The sequence below is a fragment of the Borostomias antarcticus genome (assembly GCF_949987555.1).
Source record: "Borostomias antarcticus genome assembly, chromosome: 18".
In the NCBI taxonomy this organism is placed as follows: Eukaryota; Metazoa; Chordata; class Actinopteri; order Stomiiformes; family Stomiidae; genus Borostomias; species Borostomias antarcticus.
Window position 1 is genome coordinate 22,114,533 of NC_140251.1, and position 17,441 is coordinate 22,131,973.

Below are 17,441 nucleotides of genomic sequence, written 5' to 3' on the forward strand. Positions count from 1 at the left end.
GTTCACCCTGTGGCCCAAACAGTCTATAAAGACATTCACCAGTGTGCCATTTCAAAGAGAGGAAACAAGTGTGGTTCAGTATTAGTAGTGGTGCAGAGTCTGTGAAATGTGACTGTGACCTGAATATGCTTCTTCCCTTATAGTACAGGTTTTAACTCCCTGGTTAAAGTGCAAACTTGATTTAATCCAAAGTAACTGTGTCTTTCCCTCTTACTGAAGGACAGATTTGTCAGCCAGCATAAAACACTAGTGAGTATGATACACTACATGTCAAACTGAATTCACTGATACTATTTTAGTGGCACGCTGTTTATCCCGTTGACCTTGACATGCATTTGAAGTCTGTCGTTCCCGGGGTGCTATCTATAGCTAGTTCTATTTCCATAGCTGTGAAAAGAATTGAACCTCCCTTTGGAGTAGGCCGGCTTTATGAAGACCCACTTCTGTTTCCCTGTCATGGACGAGAAAAGTCGCTGGTTCTTTAACTGCTTTGCTTCTTTCTGAAAACCCAGTGAGATCTGTTAGTGAAGGACGAACAACAGCAATGAACGGCAGCGAGGTTATGGAACGGACCAGCTGTCACAGTTCCAGGACGGAGACAGATTTGGCAGGTGGGCTCCCAGGATTTAACTCAACGCCAGCGAAACTGAAGATAGTGGTGGAAGGCGCCCTCTTTACTATGGACAGGACTTTGCTGGTTCAGAGTTGCGGCTATTTCCAAGCTCTCTACCGGTCTGGGATGAGAGAGTGCAGACAGGAGGAGATCCACCTACGTGCGGTGTGCGCTCGTGGTTTCCTAATTGCATTGACTGTTTTACAAGGCCAGAAACCTGTCCTGGATGGCGACGAGATCGTGGACGCCATCCAATGTGCTGCTTTTCTGCAGGTGGCCCCTCTTGCCAAACATCTCATTGACCTCATTGATTCTGACAACTGCTTGCTCATGTATCACACCGCTGCAACCTTCGGCCTCATGGACCTCTACCACGCCGCAGCACTTTTTATCAGAAGCATGTATCGCGATTTGGAGGCAGTGGTTAGGAGAAGCTTACCAGCAGAGCTTGTGGTGTACATTGAGTCCTTAGATCCTAGTGTCTTGGTGGCAGTTGGAGCTCACCCAACCTGTGGTCTGGACGGAATGGTCCTCGCCGCCACCAGGACGGTGTGCTACCTGGATGAGGACGGAAAGGACTGGAAGGTCCTCACAGACCTGCCCTTTGAGGCCAGTACTTCCATGGCTGGAGTGACCGTTCTGGACAACCATCTGTATGTTGTGGGTGGAGTTCAGGGCGTTCACAAGCAAGCGGTGGATTCATGCTTCTGCTACAACGTTGAGACCAACAAATGGAGTGTTATCACCAGTCTGAGACAGTTACGATACAACTTCACCCTTGTGGGACTGGAAGGCTGTCTTTACGCCATCGGTGGTGAGTACGAGCGATCGACCATGTCGTCCGTGGAAACATATGAGGTCACAACTGGGAGGTGGTCGTTTGCGGCACACCTGCCCCGGCCTACTGCAGGAGCTGCATGTACGAAGGCCATGGGCAGGATCTTTGTGTGTCTGTGGAAGCCCAAAGACACCACAGAAATATACGAATACCTCCCAGGGAAAGATGAGTGGTTGCTAGTCACAACACTGATCAGGCAACAGAGCTACGGCCACTGCATGGTGGGCCACCGGGACAATCTCTACGTCATGCGCAACGGACCGTCGGACGACTTTCTGAGGTGCTTGATGGACTGCTACAACCTGACAACAGGCCAGTGGACGGCCCTTCCCGGGCACTTCTCCAACAGCAGAGGCTCCCTGTTCACAGCCGTGGTGAGAGGGGACTCGGCCTTCACACTGAATCGGAGCATGACTCTGGAGTACGCCATCGAGGGTAAGACCTGGAAGCCCAGAAACCAGATGAAGGGGTTCCCAAGAAGTGGCTCCATGTGGACATTTCTGCTTCGGCTGCCTAAAGTAGGTAACAAATTCATACAAAATGGCCTCCAGGGTCAACAACTGCCATCATTGACTGGACTTGAAACCGGATATAAGAAGTGAATACAACTTTGGCTTTGGACAAAAGCATCTGCTACATTACTAATATGTAAAACATAAAAGAATAGGGTCTGGAGAACATTAATATATTGCCAGGTGAGTGTTGAACCGAGTCTCAATCAATAAACATGGACTAGATTGAGTAAAAGTGAATCTGGGACACAGTTGATTAAGACATAAGACAAGCCTACTCTTTCTTACTCCGGCTGAGGTGTGAGTCTGACGCTGTCCGTCACCCCATCAGCATGTGGGGAGGGTTCACGTAGAGCTGCACGCTGCTCCAGGGATTAAAGACAGGGAGACGTTGCAGGTTTGGTCTCCTGAGGCTCTTCCTGTCAACAGAGAGACACCATAGTTGCAAAAGGAAAACTTTGAAAAAAGCAGTAAACAGGGATAGGAGGAACAACCAGGTGCTCAAACAGGAGACCAAGTATTGTTAAGCTTGTAGGTGGTTTTGGATCTCCGGGAATTTAAAGAATTTGAAGAAAGGAACTCTCCTGATCCAGGCATTCAATAAAGTGATCGGGAGGAAAATATATTCATAAAAAGTATTTAATGGACTGGCTTAAACTGTCACGATTAAATATGTCAACATATTCCGAACACAAGCGGTCTTCATCAGGACATCAGCACGTGAAATTGAGTGAAATTAAAGTGAAAATAATGTTCTCACCTTGTTGCCTCATGGTCACCTCTATTTAACAATTTGATCATTTAGCAGACACTTTTACCCAAAGCGTACCTTGCTCAAGGGCACAACGGTAGGCAATGATTGTCAAGTGGTCTTGATCGGTCTTGAACAAGTCAAATGGTCTAATAGCTGGGCTACCTACAGTACCACCTCTCATTCTCTCCATGTCATGGCTGGTATGCATTACCTGTGAGATATTGACAATGTAGGCTATAAAAGGAATTTTGTCCTAATTATCAATATAGAGGATTTACACTTCAGTTCATACAGTTAGAAGTCTTTATGCTTTATATTGTGGACAAACTAAACAACAACCTCTCATTTACAAGAAACCGGGAGTATGAGTGTCAAATGAGGACATTAGCGTTTGTACATGTAAAACTCTTCATAGCTCCAAACAAAGAAAGCCTTCTTCTATTTTGAAAGCCATGGATAGGCTGTGGGAGTAATTTGATTGGAAAATGTATTTTAAGACTCATTACGGGTTTGCAAATCACATGTAACCATTTAGGAATAGCAAATTAAGTTACAGAGTCTGTAGTTCCTGCCTTTGTAAAACGTGACTTGTGCTGCTACCTGTCAAGATCTCTCCTGTCAGAATTGACCTACTTCCATTTTGTCTGGCAGCCTGGGTATGGAATGTCAGCTCGTACATTTGACTCCATAAATACTCGGTCCACCGTGTGTGTGGCAAGACGGGCACCAACAGTTCACAGCAACTCTCTTTGTCAGCCAGAACCAGGATCGCTCCCAGCCCACAGTCTATCTGCCTCAGAGAGCTAGTATTTCATAACACAAAGCTTCTGTTTCTATGTTCATAGTGGGCAGGAGAACCCTTGGTTTCCTGTTGGCATGGCCTGAGCTAACGAGGCCGCCAGGCAGAGCTGACTCTGGGCCTCTGGCTGAACGCCAGCACAGCCAGCGATGTTAAATATGTCCATTCTGACCCAAAATAAACAGCGGCAGGGTCAAGGCATGACAGAGCCGTCACGCCCCGGCGTACTCCACCACCCCGGCGCGTCTGCTGCTGTTCCCGGATGCCGGCAGAGAGAGAGGGCGCACTAACGTCTCAACAAGGCAGGAACCCGCAGACGGAAAAATGCCCTGGGTCATGCGCATACAACCCCACACATGCATTCAACTGGGGTTCGAATGAAGGAGCTCCGCTCCACCCGGCCTCCCTAGAGAATCCAGGCTCACAGTCTGCCATGTTATCAGCATGCTAGTGCATATCTGCCATGTTATCAGCATGCTAGTGCATATCTGTTATCAGCATGCTAGTGCATATCTGCCATGTTATCAGCATGCTAGTGCATATCTGCCATGTTATCAGCATGCTAGTGCATATCTGCGGAGGTCTTTGCTGTCCTGCTTTCTCCAACCAGTATCCCAATTATATTTTGCTTTCCTTATCCTGTTGGTCAATTGCTCATGACAAAAAAAAATGCAATATTTGCTGATAGTTGGAAGTCCCGGTATACCTACAGGACAGTATGTACCTATACACTATACCTAGAGTGTGTGGGTTTTCTCTTCACCTCATTATCTGACCAGCGGTATCAGCGTTCTGGTGTAGCACCCATCTAGGGATGTCTGGCCACCCTGAAGCCTACCCTGCAGAAGCTCCTAGATGGGTGCTACACCAGAACACTGTGTGCACTACTCACCATCAACCAGAACGAGCATGTCGCTAACCAGCACATGTATGAGGCGTCAGAAAATAGCAGCCAGGAGGATGAGGCTGGCAGGTCACTGCCAGAGACATCAGGAGCTGCCAGACAGCAAACTGGTGCTGTGGGAGCCGACACACAGGCATCGGTCACGAGGGCGTCCCACACTAACATACTCGGACGTACTGTACTAAAGAAAGACGCAGGGACAGAAAGTACCAGCGAGCTAGCCAGGGGATGACTGGAAACGCTGATGGGGGGCTCATCCGAGGACGACCTAGAGAGATCAATCACACAAAATAACATGCCTTCAGTTTGCCCAGTAGGCTCAACAGCAAATCAACAACAAGAATCTTGAATCTTGAGACACCGCTGGTGTCTTTCAACAATGATGTCTCATTTTGTGTTAGCCTAGCCTCCAGGTGTTAGAATGTTGTGTGCCCCTAACTAAGCCAAGGTGAAAGACCATCTGAGTCCATCATGACGGCCCTCAGGCACACTGCCGTCTCAGTATGTCCACCACAGATGGCAGCTCCGCCTCCTCCGCCCTGAGTTACAGGTAATCCTCTCTCCCTCTGGTGCCTGGGCGAGCGAGCATGCCCCGCCCCCACTAACGCAGCGCGACTTCAGGGTCCATCGCTGGACTCGATCATACACTACAGGGAAGTGATGAATAAGCTGCAGCTCTTCGGAATGATAATGAAGGAAATGATGGAATGATGGAAAAATAACCAGGAAACTGGAGTAGTGGACACGAGGCTAGAAGTGCTTTGAGCTGCTAGAATCTTATGAATGAAATAGCCTATGCCATGTGGTAAATAGTGAATAGCAAGACACTATAATAAGTGCTTGCGTAGGCTGTATGGAGCATCCTTTATTGATTTATCTGAAGTAGCCTTGGCTCTAAAGGTCTAACAAGCACATTTGCACAGTCTAAGGATGTGTTCTCTATAGACACTACCCCTATGCTGATACCTACTGGATATTATTATGCATATTTATTCTTTTCCTCGCCTGAGAGCATGCATGTATAAAAAGAACGTTGATCAGTGCTTTCTGATGTACGTGACCTTGATGTGACTCGATGCATTCTTTCCAGCGTGTTTTTGGTGGGGGAGGGGATGTTTCCTGTACATGACAGGAAATGTGATAAAAAAGACAGTTGAACATAATCACTGGAAGCTCAGAATCCACTGGGATGCGTCAAACATCATTAATCATATCACTAGCTAGCTATAATTATCCTCGGTTGAAAAGAGCTTCTAAAAATAAAAGTTGACAGTCTGGGTTGTTTAGTGTGGTTTGGCCCTGCGCTCACCCAGCCCGAGGAAACGAGAGACAACAGGATCCTTCAGTCAGTCTGAGATCAAGGTGGCTGCTTCGCCATGGAACAGAACGTCAAGGACTATTAGTGTGAGCGTGACTGATGGCCCTGTCACACTCTAAATCAATCAGTCACCAGACACATCAGAGTCTCATTCATATGTTATTCTATTTATTCTCTATCTATGTTATTCAAGTCGCTTTGGATAAACGCGTCTGCTAAATGACTCTAATATAATGTAATGTAATTTAGCAACGGCATGTTGGAATGTCCATGTGAGAAAATAACCATTAGGTCTACATAAAAACAAAATTATCAAGGTTTCTTTTTGGGCCTTGCTGCAGGCCTTTTTTCAGAGGGTTATAAGCGTTGTTATGAGTGGTCATTTATAGCACCCTTGTTCTGGAGTATGCTGCAATACATTCCCACAGGACTGAGTGTTTAATCAATAAACCACATCATCATATCCTCTTCCCTGTGTGAAGCCAGGGTAATAAGCCAGGGTAATAAGCCAGGGTAATAAGCCATGGTAATAAGCCAGGGTAATAAGCCAGGGTAATAAACCAGGGTAATAAGCCAGGGTAATAAGCCAGGGTAATAAGCTAGTGAGAGACGGGAGCTCTACACGACCAGTGACGGCGATCCAGGAAGTAGGCTTTGACAGGATGAGCCCTGACACGCTAGCCCCGGCTAACAGGAAGCAGCGTGGGGGCCCTGACACGCTAGCCCCGGGCTAACAGGAAGCAGGGTGGTGTCAGGGGGTCAGCGGAGTCAGGACAGAGAGAACGTATCGGCTGACACAGAAACGCAGCAAAGCGGAACTGATTGTGCGGACGTCCGTGGTTAGAGCGAGCGAATGCTCATTTGTATGAGCGCTTATAACAAATAATGTGATCATGGGCGCCGTTTTACTCCATTACTCTCCATTCACTGTCAAATATGATACATCTAATTACACACAGCTGAATTAAAGCATTCAACACAGGCGTTTTCCCAGGAGAAGAAATACATCAGAGGACGACGCCAGTAGATCACTGGGTTCACAACTCAACTTTTTATTAGATTTTTCCACAGCAATGACAACATGACTTCTGAAGCAAGCATACACCAGTATAAGCAACTTGACATTGTTAAAATACAAATCGAATCGAAAACGTTCAAAGCACACTTTGGAGTGATATTAAGCCTGGACTCTGATTGGGGGTTTGTGTCTGTGTTTGTGAGAGGAGGGGGGGGGGGGGGGGGGCTGGGTGTTATTGGCCAACGAGCGCAGCGTAACACAGAGGAACTAGGTCATTCTAAATAAAGCCTTGCTCACTGACACACACACACACACACACACACACACACAGGGACCAGGTCACACTAGTGGTGATGTCATGACTCCAGTGATCACTCTGACACCAGGGTCAATGTGCCATGACTCCGCCCTGACCCCGCCCCTGACCCCGCCACTGACTCCGCCCCTGACCCCGCCCCTGACTCCGCCCCTGACACCGCCCTGACCCCACCCCTGACACCGCCCCTGACCCCGCCCTGACCCCGCCCCTGACACCGCCCCTGACACCGCCCCTGACACCAGAGGCGCTCAGGCACATGGCCCCAGGCTTGACCGCCTGACGTAGCCGTGACTTTTGGTCAAACAATGTTTCCTATAGAAGTGTATATGCATGTTCCAGTGCACATGTCTGAGCTATTCTACTCGCAGAGTGTATATTTTGACATTTATTTATAGCCTATCATAATCAGTCAGATTTAGAAGTAGGTTTTCACACAGATGAGGAATTTTCTCTGGACTATCATTGGTGCATAACGATGTGCAATGCTGACGTTCTCCCGTGAGTGTACAGCGTAGGTAGAACGGCACCTTTCCTTCTTGTGTTGATGTCCCTTTGATGCACTCTGTGTTGATGTCCCTTCATTGTGTCTGATGTGCAATTTCCCCTTGGGGATTAATAAAGTACCTACCTACCTACAGTACCTACCTACCTACCTACCTACCTACCTACCTACAGTACCTACCTACCTACCTACCTACCTACAGTACCTACCTACCTACCTACCTACCTACAGTACCTACAATACCTACAGTACCTACCTACCTACCTACCTATCTACCTACCTACTACCTACCTACCTACCTACCTACAGTACCTACAATACCTACAGTACCTACCTACCTACCTACCTATCTACCTACCTACTACCTACCTACCTACCTACCTACCTACCTATCTACCTACCTACTACCTACCTACCTACCTACCTACAGTACCTACAATACCTACAGTACCTACCTACCTACCTACCTATCTACCTACCTACTACCTACCTACCTACCTACCTACCTACCTACCTACCTACCTACCTACCTACAGTACCTACCTACCTACCTACAATACCTACAGTACCTACAGTACCTACCTACCTACCTACCTACCTACCTACCCACCTACCTACCTACCTACCTACCTACCTACCTACCTACAGTACCTACCTACCTACCTACCTACCTACAGTACCTACCTACCTACCTACCTACCTACCTACCTACCTACAGTACCTACCTACCTACCTACCTACCTACAGTACCTACCTACCTACCTACCTACAGTACCTACCTACCTAACTACCTACCTACCTACAGTACCTACCTACCTACCTACCTACCTACCTACAGTACCTACCTACCTACCTACCTACCTACCTACCTACAGTACCTACCTACCTACCTACCTACAGTACCTACCTACCTACCTACCTACCTACCTACAGTACCTACCTACCTACCTACCTACCTACCTACCTACCTACATTACCTACCTACCTACCTACCTACCTACAGTACCTACCTACCTACCTACCTACAGTACCTACCTACCTACCCACCTACCTACCTACCTACCTACCTACCTACCCACCTACCTACAGTACCTACCTACCTACCTACCTACCTACCTACCTACCTTCCCACGTACCTCCCTACCTACAGTACCTACCTACCTACCTACCTACCCACCTACCTACCTACCTACATTACCTACCTACCTACCAACCTACCTACCTACCTACCTACAGTACCTACCTACCTACCTACCTACCTACCTACAGTACCTACCTACCTACCTACCTACCTACAGTACCTACCTACCTACCTACCTACCTACCTACCTACAGTACCTACCTACCTACAGTACCTACCTACCATGTTATGTTTCACAAAGACTAAATGCATTGTGAGAGTGGCTGTACAGAGCAAAGCAGTTTGACTTCTTAGATTGGATTGGAGCAGAATATTTTCAATAATTCAGTTTAATCTTCAGCCTGTTTAGATTGTGGATGGTCTTCTCTCAGACAGTAGTGTATGTATCTGTACAAATGAAAGATCATACATCTCTGATTATTGCATGATCTTTGTTGAAAGACCAGACTCCCTCCCAAGCTTGATGCGAGGTGAGGAAGTCACTTGATTATTGACTTCCTGAAGGAAATGGGTCACCGCTTGTCCATATTAGGGCATGTGCCTCAAACATGTCACCTCTGACCCCAGATAGGAGCGTGTCATTGTTGATTGACGGTGACACACATCCCAGCTACGTTTAGCGACGGCCAGTGGACCAACGCCATCACCGTTACAAAACAGGACCAGCTCCCTCTGCTCCCTCTCCAGGTTCCTCCATCCACAAACATGCTGACCTGAGAACACAGCGCCTTAGCTGGGATCGCTGAGCAATTTTGATTTACTACACCCAAGAGCTGGCTCAGTATACACTCACGGGCTGGCTCAGTGTACACTCACGGGCTGGCTCAGTGTACACTCACGGGCTGGCTCAGTGTACACTCACGGGCTGGCTCAGTATACACTCACGGGCTGGCTCAGTGTACACTCACGGGCTGGCTCAGTGTACACCATAGTGGAAACCAATTTAATTGAAGATGATGGCCTTGGAAAGGTAGCTGGAGCTAAGATTACACACACACACCTCTGAACACCCCCCTCCCACACACACACCTCTGAACACCCCCCTCCCACCTCTGAACACCCCCACACACCTCTGAACACCCCCTCCCACCTCTGAACACCCCCTACCACCTCTGAACACCCCCTACCACCTCTGAACACCCCCCCACACACACCTCTGAACACCCCCTCCCACCTCTGAACACCCCCTCCCACCTCTGAACACCCCCTCCCACCTCTGAACACCCCCTCCCACCTCTGAACACCCCCTCCCACCTCTGAACACCCCCCTCCCACCTCTGAACACCCCCTCCCACCTCTGAACACCCCCTCCCACCTCTGAACACCCCCCTCCCACCTCTGAACACCCCCTCCCACCTCTGAACACCCCCTCCCACCTCTGAACACCCCCCTCCCACCTCTGAACACCCCCTCCCACCTCTGAACACCCCCTCCCACCTCTGAACACCCCCCTACCACCTCTGAACACCCCCTACCACCTCTGAACACCCCCTCCCACCTCTGAACACCCCCTACCACCTCTGAACACCCCCCTCCCACCTCTGAACACCCCCTCCCACCTCTGAACACCCCCCCACACACACACACACCTCTGAACACCCCCTCCCACCTCTGAACACCCCCTCCCACCTCTGAACACCCCCCTCCCACCTCTGAACACCCCCTCCCACCTCTGAACACCCCCTCCCACCTCTGAACACCCCCTACCACCTCTGAACACACACACACACACACCTCTGAACACCCCCTCCCACCTCTGAACACCCCCTCCCACCTCTGAACACCCCCTCCCACCTCTGAACACCCCCTCCCACCTCTGAACACCCCCTCCCACCTCTGAACACCCCCTCCCACCTCTGAACACCCCCTCCCACCTCTGAACACCCCCTACCACCCCTGAACACCCCCCCACACACACCTCTGAACACCCCCCCACACACACCTCTGAACACCCCCTCCCACCTCTGAACACCCCCTCCCACCTCTGAACACCCCCTCCCACCTCTGAACACCCCCCCACACACACCTCTGAACACCCCCTCCCACCTCTGAACACCCCCTACCACCTCTGAACACACACACACACACACCTCTGAACACCCCCCCCCCCACACACACACCTCTGAACACCCCCTCCCACACACACCTCTGAACACCCCCCTCCCACCTCTGAACACCCCCTACCACCTCTGAACACCCCCTACCACCTCTGAACACCCCCTCCCACCTCTGAACACCCCCTCCCACCTCTGAACACCCCCTACCACCTCTGAACACCCCCTCCCACCTCTGAACACCCCCTCCCACCTCTGAACACCCCCTCCTCTATATCCTGGATACGACCTAGCAACCAAACAATGAGCCTAGCAACCCAAACTAGCTAATTCCATAGCCTACTGTACCCATATATCTATGACTGTAGCTACTGTACCCATATATCTATGACTGTAGCTACTGTACCCATATATCTATGACTGTAGTACCTGATATTACGAGATAGCAATGAGAGAAGTGTAGGCTACTGCATATTTGCTGTGCAACATATAAATCGTCCAGCTGTCAAACCTAGTTGCCAACAAACGTGTATGTATGATAGCCAGACACCTGATTGTCCTTAACTCACAAAGTATTGTTTTCATGTCGTGCTATATCACTGTCAGTCGTATCTTACGTTCATTGTGAGTTGATTTGCGAGGACGGGCTGTGTCATATCATTATGTGAAGCAACAGGGTATTAGAATCCAGCAATTGCCTCTTCACACTGTGATATATTTGGATGCCGTTTATACTGTAAATTAATAAACGAGGCGGAGACCGTTTCCATACGTCTGGCTTCTTTTACTGCAACTCAGACTGACGTTACAAAATCATATCTGGCTACTACACCACTACACTACACTACAAGTGACAGTGATAGGCTAACGTTATAACACAAAGTGAAAAAACTGTTTTTGATTTGGGGATTTGTGAGGTGTCTGGCTATCATAAAGAGTTTGTTGGATTTGACAACTGGACAATGGATGCGTTGCACAGCAAATATGCAGCATCCAACACTTCGTTCATGGCTAGCTAGCAATGGTACAGCAGGCTATGGGATTAGCTCATTTGAGTTGCTGTCCAAGCTGGCGCATTAATTTAGATTGGTAATTAAACTTCAGCCGGACTACGTGTTTTAAAGGAGTAGTAAAGGAAAAATGCATGTTTAGCCCTGTTTTAAGGTTACTTATGATCATATACAATGGTTCAGATCAAAATGTTGACAAAACTAGCACTTTTGAGAAAGTCTGATAATTGCTCTACCACCGTTTCGGTCATACAATGGATGTGGGTGGGCACCTTGAAAAATCATTCAAAAACATGTTAAACTCTCAATTTCAAAGACAAGAAACTCACCGAGGTGTTAGTTGGCGTTCTGACATATAATTCGCCTTAACGTAAGATTCTAGTTAATCTGGAAAGGCTTTTTTAAATATTTAGCATAGAAATATTTAGTCGCAGCACATACGTGTGCAAACTAGGTAGCCTAGCAACATAAACAATAACAATAGCTACTGTAAGTAGTTCCACTTCCTGAATCCCCTCTGCGGATTGATCTACACATCTACAACGGTCGCTTCAATACAAGTCAATGGATTTCATAAAATTATCAATAAAACCCTACAGGATTCATATTTTGCGGCGAATTTGATGTCAGAACACCAACGGACACCAATTACCCCCTCGTTGAGCTTCTTGTCTTTGAAATCGAGAGTTTAACATGTTTTTGAATGATTTTCCAAGGTGCCCATCCACATCCATTGTATGACCGAAACGGTGGTAGAGCAATTATCAGACTTTCTCAAAAGTGCTAGTTTTGTCAAGGTTTTGATCTGAACCAATGTATATGATCATAAGTAACCTTAAACCTTAAAACAGGGCTAAACATGCATTTTCCCTTTACTACTCCTTTAACGCACGTCTGCTGGCCAATCAGAAAAGAGTATTAACCCAGGCCATGGTATAATGATGATTATCACCTGCAAACATGTTTCACATTTCACACCAGGAAATAAACAAAGCAAATACGAAGCCACCACGTTGATCCACCTGATCATCTGGACGTCATCTGTCTTCTGACGGGGGATTACACCCTGGGACGTCCAAACCAGGTGAGGATTACACCCTGGGACGTCCAAACCAGGTGAGGATTACACCCTGGGACGTCCAAACCAGGTGAGGATTACACCCTGGGACGTCCAAACCAGGTGAGGATTACACCCTGGGACGTCCACACCAGGTGAGGATTACACCCTGGGACGTCCAAACCAGGTGAGGATTACACCCTGGGACGTCCACACCAGGTGAGGATTACACCCTGGGACGTCCAAACCAGGTGAGGATTACACCCTGGGACGTCCACACCAGGTGAGGATTACACCCTGGGACGTCCAACCAGGTGAGGATTACACCCTGGGACGTCCACACCAGGTGAGGATTACACCCTGGGACGTCCAACCAGGTGAGGATTACACCCTGGGACGTCCAACCAGGTGAGGATTACACCCTGGGACGTCCAACCAGGTGAGGATTACACCCTGGGACGTCCACACCAGGTGAGGATTACACCCTGGGACGTCCAACCAGGTGAGGATTACACCCTGGGACGTCCAACCAGGTGAGGATTACACCCTGGGACGTCCAACCAGGTGAGGATTACACCCTGGGACGTCCAACCAGGTGAGGATTACACCCTGGGACGTCCAACCAGGTGAGGATTACACCCTGGGACGTCCACACCAGGTGAGGATTACACCCTGGGACGTCCACACCAGGTGAGGATTACACCCTGGGACGTCCAACCAGGTGAGGATTACACCCTGGGACGTCCAACCAGGTGAGGATTACACCCTGGGACGTCCAAACCAGGTGAGGATTACACCCTGGGACGTCCAACCAGGCCTCTCCACAGACCACTGAGAGAGAGAGACCACTGAGAGAGAGACCCCTGTGAGAGAGAGACCTCTGAGAGAGAGAGAGAGAGAGAGAGAGAGAGACCCCTTTGAGAGAGAGACCCCTGTGAGAGAGAGACCCCTGTGAGAGAGAGACCTCTGTGAGAGAGAGACCTCTGAGAGAGAGACACCCCTGTGTGAGAGAGAGACCTCTGTGAGAGAGAGACCTCTGAGAGAGAGACACCCCTGTGTGAGAGAGAGACCTCTGTGAGAGAGAGAGACCTCTGTGAGAGAGAGACCTCTGTGAGAGAGAGAGAGAGAGACCTCTGAGAGAGAGAGAGAGAGAGACCTCTGAGAGAGAGACACCCCTGTGTGAGAGAGAGACCTCTGAGAGAGAGAGAGAGAGACCCCTGTGAGAGAGACACACCTGTGAGAGAGAGACCCCTGTGTGAGAGAGAGAGAGAGAGACCCCTGTGAGAGAGAGACACACCTGTGAGAGAGAGACCCCTGTGAGAGAGAGAGACACCTGTGAGAGAGAGAGACCCCTGTGTGAGAGAGAGAGAGACCTCTGAGAGAGAGAGACCCCTGTGAGAGAGAGAGACCTCTGTGAGAGAGAGACCTCTGTGTGAGAGAGAGACCCCTGTGAGAGAGAGAGAGACCTCTGTGAGAGAGAGAGAGAGAGAGAGAGAGAGAGAGAGACCCCTGTGAGAGAGATACCCCTGTGAGAGAGACCTCTGTGAGAGAGAGACCACTGTGAGAGAGAGACCTCTGTGAGAGAGAGAGACCCCTGTGTGAGAGAGACCACTGTGAGAGAGAGAGACCCCTGTGTGAGAGAGAGAACCCTGTGAGAGAGAGAGACCTCTGTGAGAGAGAGAGACCTCTGTGAGAGAGAGAGACCCCTGTGAGAGAGAGAGAACCCTGTGAGAGAGAGAGAACCCTGTGAGAGAGACCTCTGTGAGAGAGAGAGACCTCTGTGAGAGAGAGACCACTGTGAGAGAGAGACCCCTGTGAGAGAGAGACCACTGTGAGAGAGAGACCCCTGTGAGAGAGAGAGACCCCTGTGAGAGAGAGACCCCTGTGAGAGATACCCCTGTGAGAGAGAGACCTCTGTGAGAGAGAGAGACCCCTGTGAGAGAGAGACCCCTGTGAGAGAGAGACCTCTGTGAGAGAGAGAGACCTCTGTGAGAGAGAGACCCCTGTGAGAGAGAGAGACCCCTGTGAGAGAGAGACCCCTGTGAGAGAGAGAGACCCCTGTGAGAGAGAGAGACCCCTGTGAGAGAGAGAGACCTCTGTGAGAGAGAGAGACCCCTGTGAGAGAGATAGCCTTGTGAGAGAGAGACCTCTGTGAGAGAGAGAGACCCCTGTGAGAGAGATAGCCCTGTGAGAGAGAGAGACCCCTGTGAGAGAGAGAGAGACCCCTGTGAGAGAGAGACCCCTGTGAGAGAGAGAGACCCCTGTGAGAGAGAGAGACCCCTGTGAGAGAGAGACCCCTGTGAGAGAGAGAGACCCCTGTGAGAGAGAGACCCCTGTGAGAGAGAGAGACCCCTGTGTGAGAGAGAGACCCCTGTGAGAGAGAGACCTCTGTGAGAGAGACCCCTGTGAGAGAGAGAGACCTCTGTGAGAGAGACCTCTGTGAGAGAGAGAGACCCCTGTGAGAGAGAGAGACCTCTGTGAGAGAGACCTCTGTGAGAGAGAGATACCCCTGTGAGAGAGAGACCTCTGTGAGAGAGAGACCTCTGTGAGAGAGAGAGACCCCTGTGAGAGAGAGACCCCTGTGAGAGAGAGAGACCCCTGTGAGAGAGAGACCCCTGTGAGAGAGAGAGACCCCTGTGAGAGAGAGACCCCTGTGAGAGAGAGACCTCTGTGAGAGAGAGAGACCTCTGTGAGAGAGAGAGAGACCCCTGTGAGAGAGAGAGACCCCTGTGAGAGAGAGAGAGACCCCTGTGAGAGAGAGACCCCTGTGAGAGAGAGAGACCCCTGTGAGAGAGAGAGACCTCTGTGAGAGAGAGAGACCTCTGTGAGAGAGAGACCTCTGTGAGAGAGAGAGACCACTGTGAGAGAGAGAGAGACCCCTGTGAGAGAGAGACCCCTGTGTGAGAGAGAGACCCCTGTGAGAGAGAGACCCCTGTGAGAGAGAGAGACCCCTGTGAGAGAGAGACCCCTGTGAGAGAGAGACCTCTGTGAGAGAGAGAGACCTCTGTGAGAGAGAGAGAGACCCCTGTGAGAGAGAGACCACTGTGAGAGAGAGACCTCTGTGAGAGAGAGAGAGAGAGAGAGAGAGAGACCCCTGTGAGAGAGAGACCCCTGTGAGAGAGAGACCCCTGTGAGAGAGAGACCCCTGTGAGAGAGAGACCCCTGTGAGAAAGAGAGACCCCTGTGAGAGAGAGACCTCTGTGAGAGAGAGAGAGACCCCTGTGAGAGAGAGACCCCTGTGAGAGAGAGACCCCTGTGAGAGAGAGAGACCCCTGTGAGAGAGAGACCTCTGTGAGAGAGAGAGACCTCTGTGAGAGAGAGAGAGACCCCTGTGAGAGAGAGACCACTGTGAGAGAGAGACCTCTGTGAGAGAGAGAGAGAGAGAGAGAGAGAGAGAGAGACCCCTGTGAGAGAGAGACCACTGTGAGAGAGAGACCTCTGTGAGAGAGAGAGAGAGAGAGAGAGAGAGAGACCCCTGTGAGAGAGAGACCTCTGTGAGAGAGAGAGAGAGAGAGAGAGAGAGAGAGACCCCTGTGAGAGAGAGACCCCTGTGAGAGAGAGAGACCCCTGTGAGAGAGAGACCTCTGTGAGAGAGAGAGACCCCTGTGTGAGAGAGACCCCTGTGAGAGAGAGAGAGACCCCTGTGAGAGAGAGACCTCTGTGAGAGAGAGAGAGACCCCTGTGAGAGAGAGACCTCTGTGAGAGAGAGAGACCCCTGTGAGAGAGAGAGACCCCTGTGAGAGAGAGAGACCTCTGTGAGAGAGAGACCCCTGTGAGAGAGAGAGACCTCTGTGAGAGAGAGACCTCTGTGAGAGAGAGACCCCTGTGAGAGAGAGACCTCTGTGAGAGAGAGAGACCCCTGTGAGAGAGAGAGACCCCTGTGAGAGAGAGAGAACCCTGTGAGAGAGAGAGACCCCTGTGAGAGAGAGACCCCTGTGAGAGAGAGAGACCCCTGTGAGAGAGAGACCACTGTGAGAGAGAGAGAGACCTCTGTGAGAGAGAGAGACCCCTGTGAGAGAGAGAGACCCCTGTGAGAGAGAGAGACCCCTGTGAGAGAGAGAGAGACCTCTGTGAGAGAGAGAGACCCCTGTGAGAGAGAGAGAGACCCCTGTGAGAGAGACCCCTGTGAGAGAGAGAGAGACCCCTGTGAGAGAGAGACCTCTGTGAGAGAGAGAGAGAGAGAGAGAGAGAGAGAGAGACCCCTGTGAGAGAGACCCTAGTGAGAGAGAGAGAGAGAGAGAGAGAGAGAGAGACCCCTGTGAGAGAGAGAGACCTCTGTGAGAGAGAGAGACCCTGTGAGAGAGAGACCTCTGTGAGAGAGAGACCTCTGTGAGAGAGAGAGACCTCTGTGAGAGAGAGACCTCTGTGAGAGAGAGAGACCCCTGTGAGAGAGACCCCTGTGAGAGAGAGAGACCCTGTGAGAGAGACCCCTGTGAGAGAGAGACCTCTGTGAGAGAGACCCCTGAGAGAGAGAGAGAGAGAGAGAGAGAGACCCTGTGAGAGAGAGACCCCTGTGAGAGAGAGAGAGAGACCCTGTGAGAGAGACCCCTGTGTGAGAGAGAGAGAGACCCCTGTGAGAGAGACCCCTGTGAGAGAGAGAGA

At 50.2% G+C, this 17,441-nt stretch overlaps 1 protein-coding gene across 1 annotated transcript in view; it reads left to right on the forward strand.

Moving 5' to 3' along the window:
• Nucleotides 1–544: 544 nt before the first annotated feature.
• LOC311320969 (kelch repeat and BTB domain-containing protein 13-like) overlaps nucleotides 545–17,441 on the forward strand; it is a gene marked incomplete at both ends in the record, with an annotated part of 31,786 nt that continues 14,889 nt past the window's right edge. The window contains one exon of the mRNA XM_084452836.1: nucleotides 545–1,973. Coding sequence (XP_084308962.1) covers nucleotides 545–1,973 — 1,429 coding nt within the window. The remainder of the gene's footprint in view (nucleotides 1,974–17,441) is intronic.